Source organism: Equus przewalskii, chromosome X (genome assembly GCF_037783145.1).
Source record: "Equus przewalskii isolate Varuska chromosome X, EquPr2, whole genome shotgun sequence".
NCBI lineage: Eukaryota > Metazoa > Chordata > Mammalia > Perissodactyla > Equidae > Equus > Equus przewalskii.
This window is the reverse complement of record NC_091863.1, coordinates 31,140,159-31,165,544: the sequence shown is the minus strand read 5'-3', so window position 1 is coordinate 31,165,544 and position 25,386 is coordinate 31,140,159. Positions and strand designations below refer to the sequence as shown.

Below are 25,386 nucleotides of genomic sequence, written 5' to 3'. Positions count from 1 at the left end.
GGTGATTCTTTCCCCTAAGTTTTTTCCTCTAAGTTTGAGAACAAACTTGACTAACTTACTGGTCATTGAACTGACAGTTTGCTGCTCCCCACTGGGACAGCTGTACTAGCTGTTAAACTTGTTAAAATACTTCTCTATCAGTTGGTAAACAGCACTACTCCCAGTCCATTCTGCCTTCCCTCTTCCCCTTACCCCCGCTCTTCCACAACCCTAGTTTTCCCCATAATCTGGGTCAATGCGTGGAAGGGTCCCCATGATACTGCTCCAGCCTTGTGCCAGCGTCTGTTCTGATTGCTCGGTGCCCCTGCCATACCGGTTACTAAATGATATTTTCAACATTATTCCTTGCTAGGTTGCCAAAGAAGTGAGCGTAATCATCAACTATCCACATGCTTTTCCGGCTCTTGAACAGTACTGCTTGCCGAGCTCAGAATAAATATTTAAGAAATTTTAAATATGCCTTATATCTTTTTCTTTTTTCAACTGGTATTTTCTCTCTCTCTCTTTATTTAAAGTTTTTATTTTTTCCTTTTTCTCCCCAAAGCCCCCCAGTACATAGCTGTATATTTTTAGTTGTGGGTCCTTCTAGCTGTGGCATGTGGGATGCTGCCTCAGCATGGCTTGATGAGCAGTGCCATGTCCGTGCCTAGGATTCGAACCAGTGAAACCCTGGGCCTGAGTGCGTGAACTTAACCACACGGCCACAGGGCCAGCCCCTAAACATGCCTTATATCTTATTGACAAGTACAATTTAGACTACAAGTATTTAAATATATCTATTATTATTATTCAATCTGTCTGAATGCCTTTTATATCTATATATAAATACAGATATATCTAAAATATCTATAGAATCTGATTGTTCACAACCTCCACTTCTAGCTCCCTGTTCCAAAGCTCAGTCTTCGTAATGCAATGGCCTTCTAACTGGCCTCCTGGCTTCCACGCTTGTTCCCCTACAGCTGCTTCTCAGCACAGCCCCCAGATCATGCATAAACAGAAGCCAGATCATGTCACTCCTCCACTCGAAACCCTCCATCTGCCCCCATCTTATTCAGAACAAATGCCAAAGTACATACAGTGGTCTACAAGGCCCCATCGGCCCCATTACCTCTCTGAACTCATTTCCTTGTACTCCCCTCTTTGTTCACTCACAATAGCCACACTGGCTTCCTTGCTCTTCCTTGAATATACCAGCCATGCTCCTACCTCAGGGTCTTTGCACTGGCTATTACTTCAGGGGCATTAAAGATATTTTAGGGGGCCGGCCCCATGGCCAAGTGGTTAAGCTCACGTGCTCTGCTTCGGAGGCCCAGGGTTTCGCTGGTTCGAATCCTGGGTGCAGACATGGCACCACTCATCAGGCCATGCTGAGGCAGTGTCCCACATGCCACAACTAGAAGGACCCACAACTAAAAATACACAGCTATGTACTGGGGGGATTTGGGAGAAAAAGGAAAAATAAAATCTTAAAAAAAATATAAAGATATTTTAAACATTGGTTGAGCAAGGGCACTGCCCAGTCAAGATGGAGCCCAGCCACAAGTAATTGGAATAGCCTTCCTCACCTGTACCTGCTGAATATCAGTGCTGTCCCTGCCTGGAGTAACACCTGGCCCCAGACTCCCGCACAGCTAATTCTTTCACTTCCTTCAAGTCTTTGCTTGACCAGGGCCTGGTATATAGTAAGTCCTTATTGAATATTGGCTGAATCAAATAACTGTAGCTCGTATATAAAGATTTCATAGATATAGATGTCAGTTATGTGTACGGAGTTTTCTGCTTAATCAAAAAATCTAGTAGGGGCAGGCCTGGTGGTGCAGTGGTGAAGTTTGCATGTTCCACTTCGGTGGCCCGGGGTTCGCCGGATCGGATCCCGCATGCGGACCTACAAACCGCTTGTCAAGCCACGCTGTGGCAGGGGTCCCACATATAAAGTAGAGGAAGATGGGCACGGATGTTAGCACAGGGCCAATCTTCCTCAGCAAAAAGAGGAGGATTGGCAGCAGATGTCGGCTCAGGGCTAATCTTCCTCAAAATAAAAGAAATCTAGTAGATGCTCATTCACTCAAAAGAACAGCTTCCGTACACACACATATCTTACGCAATTTAAGTCTTCATAATGTGTCGACCCCTTATTTTAACAGACATATAGAAAATAAAACTATAAAAAGATGTCAAGGTTCTACTTTTCCTGATTTAAATCAGTTTGGAGAAATTTCAGTGCAGTTAACTTATGAATATCTTGAGAATTATCAGAGAGAATCAAAATCGAAGACTTCTAAAATTTATATTTTCTTTAAACCATATAGCGATTTAAACCCCCATCATCAAATGTCACCTTTGAACCTGCTCCTTCCCTTCCCTTCTCACTTTAGGCTTTCTGCCAAGAGCTAAGGATGCAGGAGTTTCAGTCCTGCTAAAGAAGCTTGTACCATTAAACAGGGTAAACAACATGCTCTGAGACACAGAGCGATGAAACCCAGCCAGGCCAGAGCAGTGATGTTGAGTCCCAGAAGCTGAGTGTCCCTTCAAATTTGTGTACTTACTCTACTGCTGACTGAGCTCATGCTGCGTGTGCTTGCGGCTGGTGACCTCGGAGTGACTGGGGTCATACCATTGTTCCGGCTGCTCTTCGGGGTCCCAGCACCAGCTTCCTGGTCATTGAGATCGGATGAACCAGTGCTTCCCCTAAATGAGAAAGAATATTCTGACTTTAACATGGAATCAGAGCAACCAAAGACAAAGGGAAAAGCTTACAAGAAAATGACGCCATGTGACCCACATGAAGTACACCAGAGCCACACTGGAACTGGCCTGCATCTATCAGGTTGCCCTGCTCCTCAAAGACCTTCAGGGGCTCACTAGGTTCAATCCCATTTGTCTGACTCCAGGTCTTTGTAACTGAGCTTCATTCTGCCTTTCCAACTTTATTTCCCGCTACTCACCTGCATTCTCCCAGCCAGTCCAGGTTCCTTACTATTCTCTCAACTTGTCATACTCATGCTTCCACCTCTAAGGCATTTGCTCGTGTTCTCCTCACCTGATATGCCTTGTTTACCACTCTCTGTCTATGAAAATCTTTCCTAGCCTTCAAAACCCAGATGAAGTCCAGCCTCCCCCATCAGGCCTTTCCTGTCAATCATAGGCCCTGTCAACCTCTGCTCTACTTAATTCCTGTTGACTTACAGTCTTTGCCAAACTATGTAGCTCTTGACTACAAATGTCTTGTTTGGTTCCATGATTGGTTCACATATGTGGGCCTGAGTGCCTTTTTCAGCTGCGAGCTCCTTGTTGTCAGAGTCCCTGATGTATTTACCATGATATCTCCAGCACCTTCGTAATGCCTTGGTGGGACGGAGGCACTCAGCACATATTTAATCAAAGATTGGGAATAATATATCCTTTTCTCTGTGTTGTTCTAGTGTCTGACTCATAGTGCACATTTAACAAATGTAGCATAAAAATAATGAAATTCAGTAAATGGGTTTGACTCAGTTTCATGTTTGCTAAAAGCGATTCGATTCCATTCAATAATGATTAATGAAAAAACAGTTCCTGCCCTTGAGGTGACCACAATTTTCTTATTAAGTGGAGCTTCATAAGTAACTATAAGTTTTGACAAATTAGAGTTTAAGAGAAGTGTTTGTTCTTATTTTAGTCTTCGCCCTCAGTAAGCAGAAGATATGCTAAGTGGTAAAATATAAGCCCATATGAACTTCACTCTTTCAGTTACTATTTTAATAAGTTATAAGTACACGTATAATAATAAAAATCTTATTGTTAAAGCACAGCAGTGATCATTAATGGTGATTAGGTCTTACAAATTGAGCCAATCAGAGGAGAGACTTAAAGGAATAGAGGAAGGATTCTTTTAAAAGAATGTCTGGCTGTGTACACGTCATAACCAGGAGACAAATTTGGCAGAAGGAAGAATCAGCAATGACCACTGAAGCTATCAACCGCAGCTCCTAAGTTTTTTCAAGGCTGTGCGCCAGAGAAGCTGCCAAAATTAACTATGCCCTGACCGATATCACCAGCTGCCACCACCTTCAATAACTACACAAATAGCAGCTGCATTTACTGAGTATTTTCCAGGTGTTAGACACTTTCTGTTCTCCAACATCACTGGGGAAAAAAGCTATTAACCTTCCTGTTTTAAAGATGAACACTGAGTCTTGGAGAGGTTAAATAATTATTCCATACATGCATGCACACGAGCGCGCACGCGCGCCACACACACACACACACAAACAAACCATGCTGTCACACAATTCGTACATGACAAAGTCAGGATAAAAACAGAATTGTCTGTCTCCCCAAAGCCTGTGCTCATGCTAGTTTCTCATGCTGCTTACTCATCATTTCACCAAGATCAAGTTGTTACAACCAAGCAGGTTCTACATTGATACAATGAGCTATCAAGAAGTTAATCAAAGTGTCAGAGAGCTGGGAGTTAGTTTCTTGGAATTTGACTAAGAGAACTATGAAAATTTTCTGGGTAGCATTCCTTTGATACTACATAGAAACAGTGTCTTCTTTCTAGAGATGGCACTCTGAATAAATTATAGTACTATAAACTCTGCTCAGGAGGGATCTATGACTGTGTCTTTCGATTCTGACAACAAGAGAATAGAATTTTGTGATTAAACAGATTGACACAATTTGAAATTCTAAGTTCCTTGGTGATTTTCCTGAGCCCTCCTGCCTCAGGTGCAACATTTCCACATTTTTCATGTCTTTCCAAGTGATTCTGCTCATCTTTGAAGTTTAACTTAGAAGGGGCTTTTACCACAAAAATCTCTCTCCCTACTGTTTCAGGTAAAATCTCCTTAAAAAAAGAAAGGCTAGGAGTGAATCTTGCAGAAATGAACCAAGAAGTTGTGATCCAAAGGGATTCATGTGGGTATTTCTGTTTGAGTTTGTGCTGAAGGTCCTCTCCAACCTAGGCAGTTTTGAAACAGTCCCCATCATGGATTGGCCTTGCTAGAAGGAAAAGTCCTATTTACGTAGACGCTCCAGCAGAAGTTAATTAATTGTGGTGATGACATTCAAGAGTCTAACATGCAATAAGGAAAAAATTCTTGTGATTGTAAATCAGCTACTGGAAATTATTGTCACCAGAAGCATTATCTCAAAAATGACATATACTTTCACATTTTGCCCTGACATTTACTGTGGGTTTCTCAAAAATATTTTCCTCTCAGTTGTTTCAGCTGATTAGACTAAAAAAGATTTAGTCTAAGGAGGCAGAATATCATAAATATTTGGGTACCAACTCTGAGATGTTATGTAAAATATGACATAAAATACATAAATCTTTGCCACTTAACAGGAAAAGGATAAAAGTTCCCTCAAGTCTAAATTAAAGAAGTTTAAAGTTCAATTAAGAAAGAGCTATTTTTGATTCAACTATCATGTTATTGACATTTAAATTAGAAGTATTAGAAATCAGTGCCAACAAAACTTCACGCTAAAATTTGCTCAAGGGGAAACTACAAGAAAGAGATACATTTATCTAGTTCTAATAGGGCCCAAAGTGTGAAAATATGACGCTGTCTGGGGAGCTTGGATATTCTGGGTTACTTGAAAGACACATTTCCTAGAGTAGGAAAGAGTCTCATTTACTTTAGCTTATGAAATATACTTTAAAAGCCTACTATTTTATAATCTCTAATTTTATGCTGGCCTAAAACCTTGATAATGGCTTCCTAGATACGCCCATTTCTAGATAAAGGGTCCAAGGTTAGGAGACAGAGGCTATAATTTAATTAGTTGCCTTTCTGGTTTACATAATGTTCTCCCAGGAGTAATGGTCCAGAAAGAATTTCCCAGGAGCCAACCTTCCCAGAGTGGGCTGACAATGTTATGCCTGTGCCTACATGGTCAAATGAGTGCTCTTCTAAGGAAAATCAACCAAAAGGCAGCATTAACCTGAGAGATAACAACACTCACTGAGACAATGAGGCTAGTGCATAGCATAACATAGAGACTGTAGGATATTCTTTCTGTGGTTTATGAGCTTTCCTAACTTTTAGTTATTTCAGAGCTGAAACCAATATATAAGAAAGACAGGCAAGGGAGGTTGTAGTTCGAAACTGAGGCAAGACTGTTAAATGGGAAAGAGAGAATTAAAAATGAGAAATAAAGGGGAAAAACATTGAACATAGCTCAAACTCCCAGGCTTTGGGGATCCCCAAATGCTATGTCTTTGTCAATATGTGAGATGGGTGATCCTCACCCTTGGCTGCATATCAGAAACACCAGGGGAGCTTTCAAAAGCCCCCATGCCCAGGCCACACCCGAGACTAATCTCATCAGACTCTCTGGGTGTGGGATCTAGGCATCAACATGTTTTACCCCCCACCCCAAGTAGCCAAGACTAAACTATGGATTAGTTTAAATTCACTGATCTCAGAAATCTCTCCACGTGCATTGTTCCCTCCTCTCATACCACTGTTTTCTTTATTCAGCACAATGCTCACATCAAGAGAGCTGAGCTGTCCTCATGGCTCAGAATGTGATAAGTGGAAGTTCATTTTCTATGTTAGTGACTGAATGTGCTGCACCAGGGCTCAGCAAAGTATGGCCCATGGATTGAATTGGGCCCACCACCTGTTTTTGTATAGCGCATGAACTACGAGTGGTTTTTATATTTTTAAGCAATTTAAAAAAAATCAAAAGAAGAATATTTTGTGATGTGACAATTACATGAAATTCAAATTTCAGTGCCCCAAAATCAAGTTTTATTGTAATGCAGGCATGCCCATTCATTTATGTATTGTCTATAGTTGCTTTCATGCTCCAACAGCAGAGATGAGTAGTTCAGACAGGGACAATATGGCCAGCAAAGCCAAAAATATTAACTATCTATACCTTTATAGAAAAAGTTTGTGGATCCTTATGTGTGTGCCCATTCACTCAGGCACACAAACACACAGATATGGGTGTCTTCATTAAACAACCAAACTCTTTGGAGAGGTCAATACATCCCAAAGGAATGAATTTCAGCTACTGAGTGCACATGTGTATATGTGTGTATGTATGTGTGTGTTATATTTAGGCACATGTGAACCATCACAGGAGCCCTCGAATGCAAAATTAGGGAAGCAAAGAAAAGAAGTTGCAGAAATTCATCAGGCAGCTTCTCTCGCTGTAGTTTCTTCTGAAGCCACTGGCATTCTGTGGCTTAATTACACATATTTTCCTTCCTTTTCCTTTTTGGAGAAATGTCAAAGATAATACATTATGGTGGGTGCTCAATGAAATTTTGTTCAATGAATCTTAGTGTTAATTATATAAAGAACTGTGGAAATTAATAAAAGAAATCTTAACTAAATTGGAGTTGGGGAGGCCTGTAGGTGGAGCTCTCATACCCTGTCATACATTGCCAATTATACCAAACATAAAGAGACATACACTTCATCTTTAACAGGTAGTAAAACTACTTTACTACTGAAGGAAGATTTCTCTCTCTACCCGGCAACAGCCCAGCCAATGAGAAGCTGTTGCTGCCTTGAACTGTTACTGTCCCTCAGTGGACTTTGGTTTAGAGCAACCTCTCCCTACTCCCCCCTTTTCTCTATAAAAGCAACTTTCCTCCTTTGTTTGCTAGATTTCCCTATGGTTTGCCATAGCATGCACATCCTGAATTGCAATTCTTTTGGCTACTCCTGAATAAACTCATTTTGAGGGTAAAATAACAAGAAATTTGCTTTTTAAGTTGACATAACCTTTATAGTTTGATTTACTAAAACAAAAGTTGATTTGTTTGGTGGTTTACAAATGTTTAGGGTTTCCCTTAAGGATCTGTTTCTTTAAAAAGACCCTCCAAAATGGAGGAGACAGTCAGCACGAGGGAAGGACCAAGACTAAGTATGAAGAAAAAGAAGTTAAAAACAAGTAAAACTCTCAGTCTAATAACATTTTAGTTTTTTATAATCACAATAAAATCCTGATCCCATGTTGTTTCTAAATAATGGCTAGAAGTCAGCTGGAGGAGAGAAGCCAGCAGCCATGAAAAACCTTGAGTAGATTAGAAGTCAGGAACAAGAAAAAAACCAATTGCCTTCCCCTATAGACACCAAGGAAAACATGTATGTGGCAGAACTTAGCTTTCAGTAACTAAATGGAACAAGAACTTACTCTGTACTTAGTAGTTCAGATTTGCTAAATTCTTGTTCTACCTAGGATGCTATGTTGCTTATAAGAAAAAAGTTATCAGAGTATCCAAAACCATCCACATCCTGGTCCACCTTAGCTCTCCACCTCATCTCTTGTACAACACACTTCAATTTTTACACCCTAAAAATTCTGAACTGTTTGTTTTCCAGCACACGCAAGATTGCCTTATGCCTCTTTTACTTTGCACTTTCTATTTTCTCTGTCTAGAATGTTCTTCTTACCTTTCTTCACTTGGCCAAGTCCTCCTTATCCCTCAAAATTGTTTGGGGGTCACCCACTTGAAGCTTCCCTGAGTCCTCTGGAAGGATAAATGCCTATCTTCGGCTTTCCCATAGCACACAGAACACCTTTTTATCATGAGATCATATTGTCTTGAAATTATTTGTTTAGCTATCCCAATCTTTTCTGCCAAATTGGAAGTTCATGAAAGGGTGGAACAGTATCATTGTCTAAGAACTTCCACATTTACCCCTTGGCATATAGTACTAGGTCAATAATTTTGGCATAACTGTGTGTTGAAATTGTATAAATAAAATGCATAGGTGAGCAAGTCAGATATTGCTACTCCTCAATGATTCCCAGAAGAGCGGCTATTATTGTATCTTAGCTAACCTGAGAATTTAGCACATCACATAATACACCTTAGATAACAGTTAGCAAAAGAGAAATTTATTATATTAGACCAGGGAAATGTGTTAAATTTAGTTCATAGAAATAGGACACGCTGAGGCAGAACATCTTTGGGAAACAATTGGGGAAACAGACAAGACAGCAAGGAGGAGGTTTTGGCTCACAAGTGTTTGACCACAAGAATGAGACAAGTCAAGAACCTAGTGGTAGTTCAACCAAAGTATAGTGTCAAGGGTCTGGCTGAACTACTGAGTCTCCATACCTCCTCACATAATTGACATTATAATAAGGAAAGTCACATGTGTATAAAGTAAACACAAATCAGGGGCTAAGCAACTGGTGGTCTGACAAACTGCACCTTTGGAGCAGGTCTGAGAGCAGTGTGGGAGGTATATTGTAGCAGATATCAGTGCCCCTATCCATTTCCCCTCAGTGCTAATCTCTACCCACAGAATCCTGTTTATTGGCAACACCCACAACTCTATGCCGAGGACCTTTTCAGGTCACAAGATCATGGAGCTGCTGTGCACAGAACAAGTCAGAAGTGCCAGAGTTAGTGCCCCAGAATTAGCCCTCAACAATGACGAAAAGGGAGCTGGTTTATAAGTACCCCAGATTCCCAATCTCTTGACTGGATAACTCTGAAGTGTGTTCTACACTGTTCTCTACAGTTGTCCACTGAAATTGAGCTCTAGTTACCCACAGGGATAACTGGCTTAATGACATACTCTCTTTGGCTTCCTTCCCTTCCTTGGCTCACTTCCCCACTCCCCTGTGTTTTCCAAGACCATATCCTAAATACATTACTTGCTCTTGAATCCTTATTTCAGGGTTTGCTTCTTTTCATGCCATTGCTTCTGGGGAAACCCAAATCAAGATAGGCACATATGGTAGGCAAAGAATGAATTTAAAAAGGGATGGTTTTGAGTTATAAATAGAAGTTTCTAGCTGAAGAATTATTTGGCAATTCCAGACCTCATGTAACTCCCACCGATATGGTCACAGTTCAAGTAAATTAAATACTTTTGTGAATCCACATTTCCTCACCTGTTCTATCACATGTCCATCACTTCACAGAAGTAAGATTCACTCTTCTCAGGACACCATGGTTTTGTGAACCACTTTAGACTGTTAGCATTCGGAAAATTTTGTGGCTTTGACTGTCCACCCCTTGCTGCCACTAAGGAAGGCTGAGATCACCCAAAGTAGGTTAAAATAAGAAGAAAGAGGAATTAGCACCAGACAAATGGAGGAAAGGCACAGGAAAGAGGTGAAAGTAATTTTCCCCAGGAGGGCACTCTTTACACCCTTTATCCTTTTGAGTCACAGAACCATCACAGCTAGTACTGTGAAATAAATTTATATACCTTTAGAGATGTGTTATAAATCTGAACAATTTTTAAAGCCAAGTAAGGGAAGGAGTTTGCTAAGTGTATTAGCAACTAGCTATATAGTGTTTTATCTAATACGCAAAACAAACCAGTATTGACTTTGTGGATGTGGTGCTCACTCAGAGCCAGAACACTCACACCTTGCTGTATTCAGATTACTGGTAAGAGGGTGTGGCTTACTTGGCATCTTAATTGCAAAGATGTTAATGAAAATCATATTCAGGACAGGAAAATAATTTTACTTCTGATAAAACAAAAAGGATGTATCATGTAATGATGGAATGGGTTTCGTAAACTCATCACTAATTTTTCCAAAATAATAGATATGAGGAAAGAATGACTTCTTTAGTCATGAAGGTACCAAACATTCCTTGTTTACTGGAGGGACAGAGAGAGGGAGAGAGGGAGAGAGGGGGAGAGAGGGAGAGACAGGGAGAGAGAGGGAGAGAGAGCGAGAGAGAGGGAGAGAGGGGGAGAGAGGGAGAGAGGGGGAGAGAGAGGGAGAGAGAGGGGGAGAGAGGGAGGGGGGGAGGGGGGAGAGAGAGAGGAGAGGGAGAGGGAGGGAGAGGGAGAGAGAGGGAGAGAGGGGGAGAGAGGGGGAGAGAGGGGGAGAGAGAGACAGAGACAGAGAAAGAGAGAAGGGTAGTGCTTGGAAGGAGGGTGAGGACCAGCTTAGAGCTGGTGTGAATGGTGTAGTCTTCTTTGGGATCAAAGCCAATCCAAGTAGCTTGTGAGGCTTCATAGAGACTGACAGTCAGTCCCTCGTCTCCTAGAGAGCAATTGAGAATAACTAGATAAAAGCAGTATGTGTTTGGGGTGGGGGAGGGAGGCAGGATGAGAAATCAGTTGGTTATGAGAATGTACAAGGTCTCATGGCAAAACACTTGCCATATCCTCCAGTATCATGATAGAAATGCTGCTGAGAAACACGACATCATCCTTTATCCATTTTTACTGAACAGAGGGAATTTTAAGTTCAAAGTTGTACTTTTCCTTTGTGTTTTTAGGGCACATTGTTGATATCCTACCCAGATCCCCTCGCACCAGCCCTGTGTGCCCATGGCTAGCTTCTGATTGCTTTTTTGCTAACGGTCTGCACTGTGACCTTCAGAGATGTGCCGTTACCGCAGGAGCTAGAGGCCCAAGAGACGCTTTGGAGTGTGTTTCTCCCAAGCCCCCACAGTAGAGTTGCCAGATAAAATACAGAACTCCCAGTTAAATTTGAATTTCAGATAAACAATGAATAATTTTGTTTTTGAGGAAGATTAGCCCTGAGCTAACATCTGCTGCCAATCCTCCTCTTTTTGCTGAGGAAGACTGGCCCTGAGCTAACATCCGTGCCCATCTTCCTCTACCTTATATGTGGGACGCCTCCCACAGCATGGCTTGCCAAGAGGTGCCATGTTTGCACCGGGGATCCGAACTGGCAAACCCCAGGCCACAGAAGCGGAACGTGCGCACTTAACCGCTGTGCCACCAGGTTGGCCCCTGAATAAATTTTCACTTTAAAAAATATACTAAGATTGATAAAGTTTAGAAATGAAAATAATATTTCATGGGACATACTTATAAAAAAAGTAGTTTATCTGAAATTCAAATTTGCCTGGGCATCCTGTATCTTTATTTGCTAAATTTGGAAACCCTACCCAAGGGAATCTGTAGTCAATGACTGATTGGTATAGGAATGCAATGGTCCAGCTCCTCAAAATGGAAAAACTCAGAGATATAATTTAGGCTCCCGAGTTTCTTGCAGGATCAAGCTGAGTCCTCAGACTCAGACCTCACCTGAGATAGCACCATTGCTTAGTTTCTTCAATTCTGCTTCTCCTACTCCCTTACTGGTTTCTCCCGAAATCATTTCATTAATAAATCACTTACTTATGAATCCTTGCCTGAGGGTTCATTTCTGGGAGAGCATGACTTAAGATAGAGATCTCACAAATGACACCAAATTGACAACTTGACACAAAGTGAAAGGGATTGGGAGTCACTGCCTTGAAGAGCATTCTGTTTATTAACTACGATTTACATTCATATTATTTTAAAAAAATCTTCTTTGCCTTGTGTATCATGTCCCTAGCAACCAGGGAAGAGCCATGTGCCATGCTCTACTGAGAGGCTGCTGGGCTTTGCCTAAGTCATTCATACTTTCCCCTGCTTTGAAACTACTGAAAAGACATAAAGTCAACGAGGCATCTGATAAAACATCATTTCCACTCTGATATGACACAAGTTTTTAAAAGAGAATGTCCAAGCCCAGCTGCTCCAGGAAAAGAGCAACGAACCATGAAGAAATATGCATTGTGGAGGAGAAAGGGGGATTAAATGCCAAGCTGGGTCAGATAATAGACCAAAGAGACTGGGATCTTACAATCTCTTTCAGGGAATTTGCTGTTCCATATTCTAAAATGAATTACAGGGGAGAACTGCAATTCTGTTTGCAGAACCTAAGGAGATAAGAAAGTCCGCCAGTTTTACTACTTTGCTTTGCAGAATTACTGTAAATCCAAGCAAACAAAAGGGAGTTAACAGCTTTAGGTGATGGGAGTTAAGAAAAGCTGAGTCACCTCCTGCCCCAACTTCCTAAGGAATAATTTTGGGATAGTGTAACTCATCTCACCGTGGCAGTCCATTAATGAGTCATCACTGGGATAGGTGCACGTTCTGGGAAATGGACATTTTGCTCTACTGATCTCTCAAACATCTTTATGCTCTTTCTTAATGAAAAAACATTGCTCTTGGCATGCTTAAGCCAAAGCACCTCTGACTACTATATTCTCATTAACTGTAAACCATTTCAGGTATTTACAATTTAAAGGATAAAATCTATTTAGGGACCTCCTTCCAGTCTACAACAAGAACAAGAAATCCCTTGATCCGTACACCAGTATTTGGTGAAACATGTCCATATGGCTTTACAGCTTTATGGTTATTTATACTTGGCAGTAGATAAGACACAAGGAATAACCCCAAGCAGACAGATTCTGGAAGAACAGTATAAGCACTGTGATATTAGAGAGCACGCCCCTTATTCTTATTGAGTAACTGTAAGATAATTTCAAATGGAACAATCTAATTTCGTTAGTTGGGCCAGGAGACTTTTTGTTTTTTTTTAACAAGGAACTCTACCTTTCCTCTTTTTATATATATTTTCCTTCTCAAATGCGAACCCGAAGTGTAACCCAAGATGGACCATCCATGGAGTCTCTAGGAGGCTGAGGAAAAATAGCAACACTAAGCTAGTCGCTTATCATCTCTAAATAATTTTGATATCTGGGAGTCAGGAGTTCAACAATCAAAAACAAAAATGAGATTTCTATATAAATTTGTTTGTGGGACACACACACCAAAAGACAGCATGGGGCTACCCCAAGGGAAGTCAAAGGAAACTATTTCAAGGACAAAAGCAACCATAGCTTCCATTTTTTATCATAAAGGAAATATATCTGCATTCTTTTTTTTTTCCTCCCCAAAGCCCCAGCACATAGTTGTATATCCTGGTTGTAAGTCCTTCTAGTTCTTCCATGTGGGATGCCGCCACAGCATGGCTTGATAAGCAGTGTGTAGGTCTGCCGCACTCAGGATCCGAACCAGCGAACACCGGGCCATCAAAGCAGAGTGTGCAAACTTAACCACTACACCACCAGGCTGGCCCCTCTACATTCTTGAAAATTTGGAAAATACTGAATACAGAGACGAGCTTTTGACAGTGGATGATAAATGATTTATTTTATGCTTCCTTAGTTTTTTCTGTGCAGTTTTACAGAAAGTGACACTAGTTTGCAGGAAGGCTATAGGGAAAAAAAGAAATAGGTATGGAGAGTCACCATGAGAAAACCCCCGATAGCCAAAAGAGTGTTCCCTCTAGGAGAATTTGCTGTTCCGTATTCTAAAATGAATTACAGGGGAGAATGCAAATCTGCTCGCAGAACTTAAAGAGAAAAGGAAGTCTGCCAGTTTTACTACCTGGCTTTGCAGAATTACTGCAGGTCCTACCAAGCACAAGTTTATTCCTTGTGTTTGTCCAGGTTAACATTTGGACAAACCAGTGAAATACGAGGGTTGATATTTTTTCTCATCGCTGGCTTTGATAATACACTAATCATGGAAATAAGCCTTGATGTATGCCCCAACAGGATAAAGAAAATCCTAATATGAAATGACTCTGCTCTGGCTCTCCTTTCTATTTCTCTTTACTCTTTCTGACAAGGTGATAGCTCTGTGCCTAGGAGATTCTCACCTGGCCCTACTGATAACAAGTTAGAGGAGGTGGAACTAGTGGAATTTATGGAAATTCTCTGAGGCGATTCAAATGACAAAATTATTAATAATTTTTAAAAAGCTGCAAGGAATGTTTACGACACTTAGAAGTTTCTTTTCCAGAAGCTTAAACAGACAAAGATGAAGAAACCAATGAAAAGAATTTATTTTCCCTGTACATCTCCATTTGAACCGCAGCCCTGAGTCCCAAAACATAAAGTCGCATACCTACAGGTGACACACATGATTTCAATCACTGTAATTCCAGAAGTGTAAGTGCTTTCCAGTTCAACTAAAAAATATCTGCTTGGCTTTTCACATTATGTGTTATGAGTTCTCCAAGAGGCAATACTTTACAGGTACCTAGAAGCATTGTTTAGATGGAAATACATTGACCTTGTTCTCAGAGAACCCCATTGCCCAATCTGTATGTGTCTTACCTGTCTGAACCAGGGGCTGACTTTAAACTCCGAAAACTTTGGCTGTCTAAGTCCAAGCTGTAGCTCCGCCCACTTTCACATTTTGGAGTTATGATTTCTCCTCTGGTTGCTGATCTGAACTTGCCAAGAAGAAATCTGAAATTATATATATAAATGTATTTAAAAGTAAGATAAGAAAGAAAGCATTGGAAAATATCATTTCAAGAATACCATTTCTTGTACTTTCAACAGTAAATGACTCTTCAATAAAGCAGCCTTGGGGCTGAGAGGTTCTGGGGAGTTCCCAGTGCCTCTGCAGTATAGTGTCAAGGGTGGTGGGGGAGGAGGTTATGACATTCTCCCAAGGTCATACCACTTGCTGGTAAGCCAGGCCTCTGTCCCTGCTAAGAAAAAGACCATTGACTTTGGGAACTCACCACTGTCACCCAAGAATAGAGAAGTATTGCCTGGGCTGAGCCTGTAGGCAAGGGTGCTGAGTATAGGGAGCTTGAACTCACTTTGCCCAGAGAGAGGAGCTAGGATGGTCCTCTGGGACAAACTGAGGTGGCAACTTCCTAACTACAGCTCCATGAGAACAGCACCTCTGCCCCTCTTGTTCCCTACCAAGTCCCCTGAGCCTAGAGTGGTGCCTGGCACACACTAGAATCCAACCAGTTCTTGTGGAATGAATGACCGAACCCATGTGGTAGAAACCATCTTCACATCTGCCATGACATCTCTCCCTGTAGGAACGAAGTTTGAATATGGAGTATCTCATGGGATGAAATTTGATTGCATTCCCATTTCACTAAATTATTTGGAACTTAAGCAAAAATAGCTTTTCAGGAACTGAGGTTCAAGTCATGATCCAGGCTACTAAATGCCCAAAATATGGGGGTTTCCAAATGAGCTTTAATAAAAAAAACCCAAAACAATATTCTTTTTGTGATGGCACTGGGAGAGACCAGTTCATTTACTTGACATTCTATAGTTTTCTAGGTGTGGGGGAAATGTATTCCAAATGTACTGGGGCAAATTTAATAGAATCTGCCAAGTTGTCTCTGCTTCAAAGACTCCTGGAAGAGTGTCTTGTCAATGTGTCAGAAGCTTCAATTTCACTGGAAAATTACATTTTTGGTAAAAATAACTTTTAATGTAATGTCAATCTATGCTCCCCTGAGAATCACCTTGTACGTGTCCCCACTTCCACAATTCTACTTAAGGTGTCTCCTCCACCTGGAATCAGTCTTCTCCCCCTTTTGCTATCTTGGACCCCATCCACTTTTCAAGGTCCTCATCAAGTCCCATTTACAATTTGGTGTCTTTTCCCAAGGCCCCTGTGCCCTCCCAACATTGATTATCTAAGCTACTTATTTAATATTTACTCAATTATTTATCGCCTCATGACATCTCTTGTAGTTAGTTGACACCTTGCCATGTTTTAGAAAGCCTTTCTGGCAGCTCATACTGTCATCTTATATTTTACTAAAATTCCTCCATATATATTATTTTTTCAGGTGTGTACCTTTTCTTTCCAACTAGGTGTTATATTTCTTGAAGACTGAGAACCATCAGATCCTAGTTTTGAGTTCCAGAAGGGCTCTGTCGAGTGCTTGACTGTTTTTAACAATTCAGGGTGCGTATAATTCATCATGCTGGTGAGTTGCTTATTGTCTCCCAGCTCCAAACCCAGCATTCTGTAACCTATGCAGTTATGTCTGGGATGGGGTCTGCAAACTACAGCTCCTAGAAGCACTTGTGGGCTCTGAGTTACTTATTCACTCAAGCCATTGATGGTTTTGATGAGCCAGGCACCATGCTGGATGCTGTAGTACAAAACCAAAAAAGTCACAGGTCCAGCACTAAGGGAGTTTACAATTAACTGTGGGTGGGGAGGACTGGGGGAGGGGGCGTCAGAGTGCAACCTAGTAAGTGATACACAGGCACAAGGCATTGTGGGAGCCCTCAGGAGTGACAAATGGACTCAATATGGTAGGAAGGATCAATGCATAGGATGTATAGTCACTCTAAGCTATTTTTCCCATTCATTTCTGCTCATTAATGAAGACATGGTTAGTCATGAGTGTTTGACTTAGATGACATTTAGGTTTCGTTCCTACTCACAGTTTATGATTCTAAAACAACCCAGACTTTCTGTCGAGCCAGCTAAAGGCTCAGACATTGGTAGTCTCTCACCTTGGCTCCCGCTGAGAGAACGAAGCAATGCTACCTGGAAAGGACCATAAAGTGACTTGGTGAATATGAGAACTCTCACTACCTCAGCCACAAAACTGGCCGACAGCAGTCTGAGAAATGAAAACTCCAAAATGCAGGGCTGTGAAGCAGCAGTCTGCCTTTTGGTCCCTATAGCCTGCATCTGGGGAGCACTTTTCTCCCTTGCTGGAACCCTCTTGCCCCCAGGTCCCCAGTGCCTCCTTGAATCTTGCTTCCCTATGTGCCTCCTATTCCTATTCTCAGTACTTGACACATATACTTGCTTTCCGAATTAAGTTACTGAGGTGGCCAAATGTGATTTTTTTTTTTCCTTAAGAAAGCCTGTATTTTAAACAAAGGGTATAACGTTTTAAGCTCAGTTAAGATATGGGCTTGGGTGTTTCACATATCAGCACTCAGCCTAAGGGGGTGTTGATACTCTCCAACAAGGGCAGTCATCACCTCTTTATAGACAAGACTGGTCCTGGCAGAACACCTTCTACCTAGAAGTCATGGGAAATTTGGTGCAACGCCAGATACACCAAAAGAAAGAAAAACTCTTACATGTTCAGGTCAGAGGGGAGCTTAATTTACCTAAGACTAAAGTAATTAAAACTGCATTTCTTGAGGAGAATGATAGGAGAGTGTTGACCTGGTCGAGTTTCTGATCTTCTCTGGGTCACCGAAGTGACATCAGACTTAAAAAACTAAGGAATCTTTATGTCAGCAATATCTGGAACAAAGATCAAAAATTCCCTCGGCGAGGCTGCGTCTTACCCTTTTCTCCTGGGCCCGTCATGGCTGGCCTTCTGCCCAGCAGAAGGTGAAGTGTCTGACTTTTCTGCATCCTGACGGGTTTGCTCTTGGCTTTGTATTTCTTCAGCTCCTCATTAAAAACAACGAGAAGACAAATTTACATACAAAATGGCCAGAAATGAGGGCAATTTTCTATTCTGCATTCACTTCCCTACATTAGCACAAAACAAAGAAGTCTATAATAATTGGCAATAACAGTCCCATCCCAAATTTCCCGGTCGCATAGTTATTTTTAATCTGTTGAGTGTTCTGGAGTTAAATGAGGACCAAGATCAGGACTCCTCTGTGGGAGGTGTGCTGAGATAAGCTTTCTAGACAACTACAATGGAAGAAGGATACATCAGCTACATCAGCCCTCTACAGATATTTTTAAGGCAGAGGAGCATGGGTTCATGAGAACTGCAAATTCCTAGAGACTGAATTCTAGCACACGATTCTAGAAACAATACCCTGATTTCTGAGCACATAAGTCAGACTTCCTGGGAGGGTGGGCCCCTGTGCATGCACTTTGTGACTTGAGGGAGAGTCTACACTCTGGAAGATGCTGAGGTTTGAGTGGAGGAAGCAGCCACGGCTAACTGCTTAATTCTAACTTGACTCCGCTCTGTCCCTGTGCGGTATGAGACCTGATGTTACCCATCTGGGAAAGCCCTTCCTTGCTAGTATCACATCCAGAAGTGGCACTGGAATCAGTTCCAAGCCTCCAGTCCTATGTGCCAGACTTAAAACTAAAGACATTTGTCTCCAGTATATGAAAGACAAAATTGCCTCAGAACAGGCAAAAAGATGCCTGCTCCACCTTTATTACACCATACATGAGAAATATGCTCCTAAATGCAAGTTTCACTTGATAATTAACCAATTAAATTGCAGTATGAACGCACAGAATAGCATTTCTAAAGTGGGGTGTTATTTGCATTTGGTGCCAGTATAATTCTTCATTGAATGAAATTGTCCTGTGCATTTCAGGGCATTTAGCATCTCTGGCTCCTGTCCACTAAATGCTGTTAATTCCTCTGAGTCATTGTGACAACTAGAAATGCCCCCTTGCATTTCTAAATGCTCCCTGGCTTAGGGGAGGGGGGCAAAGGATATAATATCACCCCTTGGTTGAGAACACGGAATTGGAAAAAGTAACATTTAAAAGAAATGTAAAATACATTCTGTTGAAAAATCAAGGATTGCTTTCACAATGTGAATCATTTAATTCATCTGTTTTGTGTTACTTTCTTAAATGTTTAGTAAAAGATTGCAAGTGCCTTCAGGAAAAGAACTGTCTGTAATGAAGACAAATGACTGCTTTGAAAATCTCAGTGTGTCAGATATATGGAAAATCACTGTGGATTTTATTTTCTACTGACTTCCTCTTCTTCCCTTGTATGAATTGCAGATTTAGATTTTATGCTAAGGAGTTTTGAAATGACCTAAGGGATTCAAGGAATTCAACTGTGCTCATTTGCTACATAATATAGGGAAGTTATTTAGCTCACCAAAATGAAGATTAAAACAGTTTTGAAACCAAATAACTGCTTTAATTACCTGGACTTCTTCTTAAGATGGACTGTCGGACAACATCAGTGCCCAGAACATTAACTTGCTTGAAACGCTTTGCCTTTTCTTCAAAAAACCATTCACCAGTTACAATCCTTAGCTGCCTACGCAAGGGAAAAAGAGAAAGTACTGAAATTTAATTATTTAGCCAAATAACTCTCAAAAATCCCTAATTAAATAAAAAATAGCTAGTTATTTATAGAGTCCATCTGAATTTCTAGAGTATTTTATGGTGATTAGAACGGTCACTATTAGTTGAATATATACCATGTACCAGGTCCTTGCTAATTGATCTTCATACTTAATATATTTTTATCCACATAAAAACTCCATATAAACATTATTATCCCCATTGTCCAGATGAGGAAACTGAGACTTAGAGGAATAAAATGACATGCCTCACATCACATAGCTGGTAAGTGGTAGAGCCAGGATCCCATTCCAAGCATTCTGGCCTAGGGTTCAAGTTCTTAACCACTGCATTAATGGGTAAATGATCTTCAATGGAAACAATGGGGAACAAGTGAAGGTTTTGAATGACAAAAGGGCCATGATCACACTGTTTTACAAAGATACCTTGATGTAATATAATGACTGGGTTAGAGTGAAGAGAGAATAGGACAAAGAGGCAGGTTGATCATGGCAATAATCCAGGAGGGAGATGACAAGATCCAAACTAGGACAACAGCAAGACTAACAGAGAGGAGGAGATAAAAATGTAGGTGGTAGAAGGGCCTGCCTGGATCTCACAATCAATTGAATGTTGAAGGTAGAAAAGAAGGATCTTTGAATAATCATATCCATCTTTTAAGCCCCACCAGCAACGGTTCCGCAAACCCTTTACCCCAGTTGCATAGGCCTATTTGCCATTCTCAGAACATGGCTCATTTTCCCAACACCTCTATGGAAGATTATAATGGAAAATGAAGTTGAAATGTAGGATAGGGTTATCCCATGGAAATCTTTGAATGTACCACTAAGGAGTTGACATGCCTTCTGGAGGTAATGGGGAATTCTAGGAGTTTTGCTAAAGTTCAGGTTGGATCATATAATCTCTGGAACATTATACGGAGAAAGGAGAAACCAGAAACAGGTAAGCCAACTAGGAAATTATTGCAACACATAGGATAGAAAATGATGAAGATGTATATCAGGGTATCACAGGGGAAAGGTGTGAAAACAAAGATAGATACTTGGGCCATTGAGAATGAGAACAGCAAGACTGGTGACAAGTCTGACATGGCAGTTGAAGAAAAGCAGCTGAGCGTCAAATAGAGATGTCTAACCCTAGAGTACTATATGCATATGATTCAGTAAGTAACTGGACTTAGAAAATAGCAATTGGATATATAAATATAAAAAATTACTCCATATATGGGGGCTGGCCCTGTGGCATAGTGGTTGGGCTCAGCATGCTCTGCTTCAGTGTCCCAGGATTGTGGGTTTGGATCCTGGGCGCAGACCTACACCACTCATCAGCCATGCTGTGGCAGTGACCCACATACAAAATAGAGGAACACTGGCACAGATGTTGGTTCAGGGCTAATCTTCCTCAAGCAAAAAAGGGGAAGATTGGCAACGGATGTTAGCTCAGGGCAAATCTTCCTCAGCAAAAACAAATAAAAATTACTCCATATATAAATATATGTAAAAATTACTCCAGAAAAATATGTCAATTTGTTCCCCACAGCAATTACCCTCAAGTCCTACTTCTGAATGTAGGAGACAAAGGTAAATCATATATGAAACACAGTTTTATTACTGGCAAAAATGTGAAAATGTTATCCTTGGAGCAAATTATTCACTGAAAGGAAAGACTATAACATGCACATCTCAGATTTACTTCCAAGTAACTAGATTACCTATTGAGAAGCAAGGACTACTGGATTAGCTCCAAACCTATATAAAATATACTTATGGAATACATCAAATCTAAAAAGGTCTAATTTAACAAAACTAAATGCTTAAATGGGTTAAATTATTTCTGCATATATCTCAAGTGATCTATAGACTCATACATTATTACTTATGTGGAAATCCAGGTGGTAATTGTGCTATTCTAAATTTTAAAGATGTCCCCTCAAGATTCCTGTCCCTTAATTATTCAACCAAATGCTAATCTAGGTATTGCTATGATTGACCTTTGCAGACAAAACTAAAGTCACTAATCAGCTAACCTCAATATAGGGAGATTGTCCTGGATTATCTGGGGCGGCCCAAAGTAATTACTGAGGTACTAAAAACAGAGGAAGAAGAGAGGCCAGCCCGGTGGCGCAGCGGTTAAGTTTGCACGTTCTGCTTCGGCGGTCCGGGGTTCACCTGTTTGGATCCAGTGTGCAGACCTATGCACTGCTTGTCAAGCCATGCTGTGGTGGGCGTCCCACATATAAAGTGGAGGAAGATGGACATGGATGTTAGTTCAGGGCCAGTCTTCCTCAGCAAAAAGAGGAGGATTGGCAGCAGATGTTAGCTCAGGGCTAATCTTCCTCAAACAACAACAACAACAACAACAACAAAAAACCAGAGGAAGAAGTTAGACACTGTGACCCTGCAGAATGGGAAGTCAGAGAGATTCAAATGTGAGAAAGATTTGATGCACTGAGAATGTTCTGAGATGTAGAGGTCCACATGCAAGGACCAGAGAGAGAGGCCTCTAGGAGCTCAAGCTAGGGCTCTTAGCTAATAGCCAACAAGGAAATGTGAGCCTCATTCCTACAGCCACAAGGAATCAGATTCTGCCCACCAAAATGAGCTTAGAAGTGGGATCCTCCCAAAGCCTCCTGATAGGAGCTCAGCCAGCAGACACCTCGATTTCAGCTTTGTGAACCTTGAGTAGAGAAACAAATCAAGCCAATCGAGACTTCTGAGCTACAGAACTGTGAGATAATATATCTGCATTGTTTTAAGTTGCTAAATTATGACAATTTGTTGTGGTGGCAATAGAAAACTAAGACAATAATTAAACATAGAAATATATTTGTTTTAATATTCAACTCAGGAAATGACTTTCACAAGTTGTGAGAAGACAAATATGGAAAATTCAGAAAAACAATAGACCAGAGTAGGCAAACTATGGCCTGTAGACCAAACCTACCCTACTACCTGTTTTGTACAGCCTACGAGTCAGGGATGATTTTTATGTTTTCAAATGGTTGGAAAAAGTCACAAGGAGAATATTTCATGACATGAAAATTATATGAATTACATTCAAAATTCAGTTGGTAAATAAAGTATTATTGGAAGACAGCCATGCTCATTTGTTTATATATTGTCTCTGCTTGCTTTTCTGCTACAACTGCAAATTTGGGTAGTTGTAGCAGAGACCATACGGCCCACAAAGTCTAAAATATTTACTGTCCATCATTTTATGTTTAAAAAAATTTGCCAACCTCTGCAATAAGACAAAGAGTTTACACAAAAAGAAACAAGAACGGGGGAATAATATAGATTAAGGATAGAAAACTACCCAATAGTGGCATGCCAGAGTCTCAGCTTTTTTCCCCCCTTTTTGTATGTTCTTGAGATATGGGGTTAGGTGGATAGCACAGTGACAGCAGTTTCATGTGTGACAGGGGACAGTGGGACACATTCAGTCTACATGCCCTAGGAAATGGGCCTCCATATCATCTTTACACATATGCCTAGAGCTGCCAACATCTAACACAAATAAGATCTTCCCAGAATTATTAGTGATTACCTCTTGCTATCCTTGTAAGAACAATAACTATAATCCTTATATTTGGTCATCTCAGATATGCGCTTGAGTCATTTGTCGTTTCAGAGCTCTGCAACACCAGAACAATCTCTTGGGATTATGCCTTTTCCACCTTATCTGGTCCTGGAGGTAGCTGGAAAGCTTAGTAGAAGAAGGGCGAACTAATGCCTAGTGAGTGCATACCATGCACAAAGTAATGTGCTAGGCATTTTATATGATATCTCTAATCCTCACTATAAGCCATAAAGTAGCTATTTTTCTTCTCAATTTACAGATGAGGAAACCAAAGCTCACATGAGTTAAATAACTTGCCCAAAATTATAAAGGTATTATGACAAAAATAGGATTTATATTGAAATCCCATACCCTTTACATTTGGCAAAATTGTGAGAAGAGAATTCATAGTAGTCAGCTACAACAAGGCTTTGAGTCAGGGTGAAAACCTATAGAAGCCAAGAAATAATGCATATCATTTCTTATGATGGACTCTGTGTGTGTGTGTGTGTGTGTGTGTGTGTGTGTGTGTGTGTGTGTGTTGGGGTAGAGTGATAGGGATAAAGGAGAGGTGAAGCAGAAAGAAAATAAACATGACACTCACTATGGAATTTATATCCCTCTCTGCTACATCAATCTAATACTTGAAAAATACAAGGCTTGGAATAGATTTTGTGTTTCCTTTAGGTCATACTCTGAGACCGAGTTTGAAATGTAGTGAGTTATACTCATTATTTGTGATTAATGCTTACTGAGTATTCAGAATTTGCTAGGCTCTAATAAACTTCTAGGACTTCAAACTTTCATTTGCAAGCTTATTTAAATGTAAATTCAAGTTAAGTTCTCCTTAGATTCATAGGGGAACAACAGGGAAACTTACTCTAAAAAAGAACAGTGACCAAAAGATTCAATTTCCTCTTTCATCTTCTATTAACATCTGAGATAGCATATGCTTATTACATATGCTGAGATATGAGATGGGTTTCCTTATTATTCATAAGAAAACTAATTAGAATTATTTATAAATTTATTCATTATGCATCAAATATTTATTGCATTCTTATTATGTGTTAGGCCCTGTGCTAGGGCTAAGAGTACAGATGTGAATAAGACAAACAAGGACCCTAGCCTTATGGAGATGATGGTCTATATTTATTACTTTCTTCCCTTTCCTATTTGGAAAGAAATCCGTAGACATATTATGGGGAAACTACAGAACACCGAAGACAAAGGGAACATCTTAAAAGTACCTGGAGAGGAAACCAGATTACATTCAAAGGTGTGACAGTTGACTTTTAATAGTAATAATGAGATCCAGAAGCTAGTGAAATGATATCTTCAATGTTCTGAGAGAAAATAACTATCAACCTAGAATTGTATATCCAGAGAAATCATGGTTCAAGAATGAGGATGAAATAAATTTTCAACAAAATAAAAACTGAGATAATTAATCACATATAGAGTCTCACTAAAAGAACTTCTAAAGACTGTACTTCAAGAGGAGGTAAACAGATCTGAGATATAAAAAGGAAGGGTGAAAAATGAAATTAGCAAAACACGTGGATAAATCTAAACAAACATTGATGTATAAACAAAATTATAATATTAAAATTGTTGAATTAAAAATAAGATATGTCTAAAACATAGGACAAAAAATATATACAAGCCAGGGAGAAGATATTTGGAGTTTAAGAATATCAAGTTTCTTTTATTGATTAGAAGGGTAAAATTATTTGATTTGTAAAATTAAATATGAATGTTGTGATTTCTAGGGCAACCACTGAAAATAAAAATTCTTATATAATATCTATACTAGTAGAAAGGATAAATGGAATGAGAAAAATATACTTCAAGTAATCTATAGATAATATAAATTAAAGCAAGTATTACTGTAACAACAAAAATATAAACATGTAAATATTGCAGTAATTACAATGAATATGAGTAGACTAAATGCTATAGTTTAATAAAAAATATTGTCAGATTAAATTTTAAAAATTACATAACATATGCATAGCATGCATATATGTATATACAGTACCTATATTATGTATATAGCATATATATATAGCAAATACTTAAATACGCATAACATTTAAAATAGCATATATGCTACACAGACGAGTCTTACCTTAAGCATATGGACACGGAAAGGTTGAAAGTCAAATGGTAGAAAAATATATCCCATGTTAATATTAACCAAAAGAAATTT

At 40.1% G+C, this 25,386-nt stretch overlaps 1 protein-coding gene across 11 annotated transcripts in view; it reads right to left on the bottom strand.

Annotated features, from left to right (window-relative positions):
* SYTL5 (synaptotagmin like 5) overlaps positions 1-25,386 on the bottom strand; it is a 277,939-nt gene that overhangs the window by 97,511 nt on the left and 155,042 nt on the right. For 6 of the 11 annotated variants that reach the window (XM_070604701.1, XM_070604705.1, XM_070604702.1 and 3 more), the window contains exons 4-7: positions 19,454-19,569; positions 17,876-17,984; positions 14,906-15,040; positions 2,550-2,691 (exon numbers count right to left, since the gene is read on the bottom strand). In XM_070604701.1, the coding sequence (XP_070460802.1) occupies positions 2,550-2,691; positions 14,906-15,040; positions 17,876-17,984; positions 19,454-19,569 (502 nt within the window). The remainder of the gene's footprint in view (positions 1-2,549; positions 2,692-14,905; positions 15,041-17,875; positions 17,985-19,453; positions 19,570-25,386) is intronic. The other 5 variants (XM_070604703.1, XM_070604708.1, XM_008540290.2 and 2 more) reach the window with 1 other exon arrangement.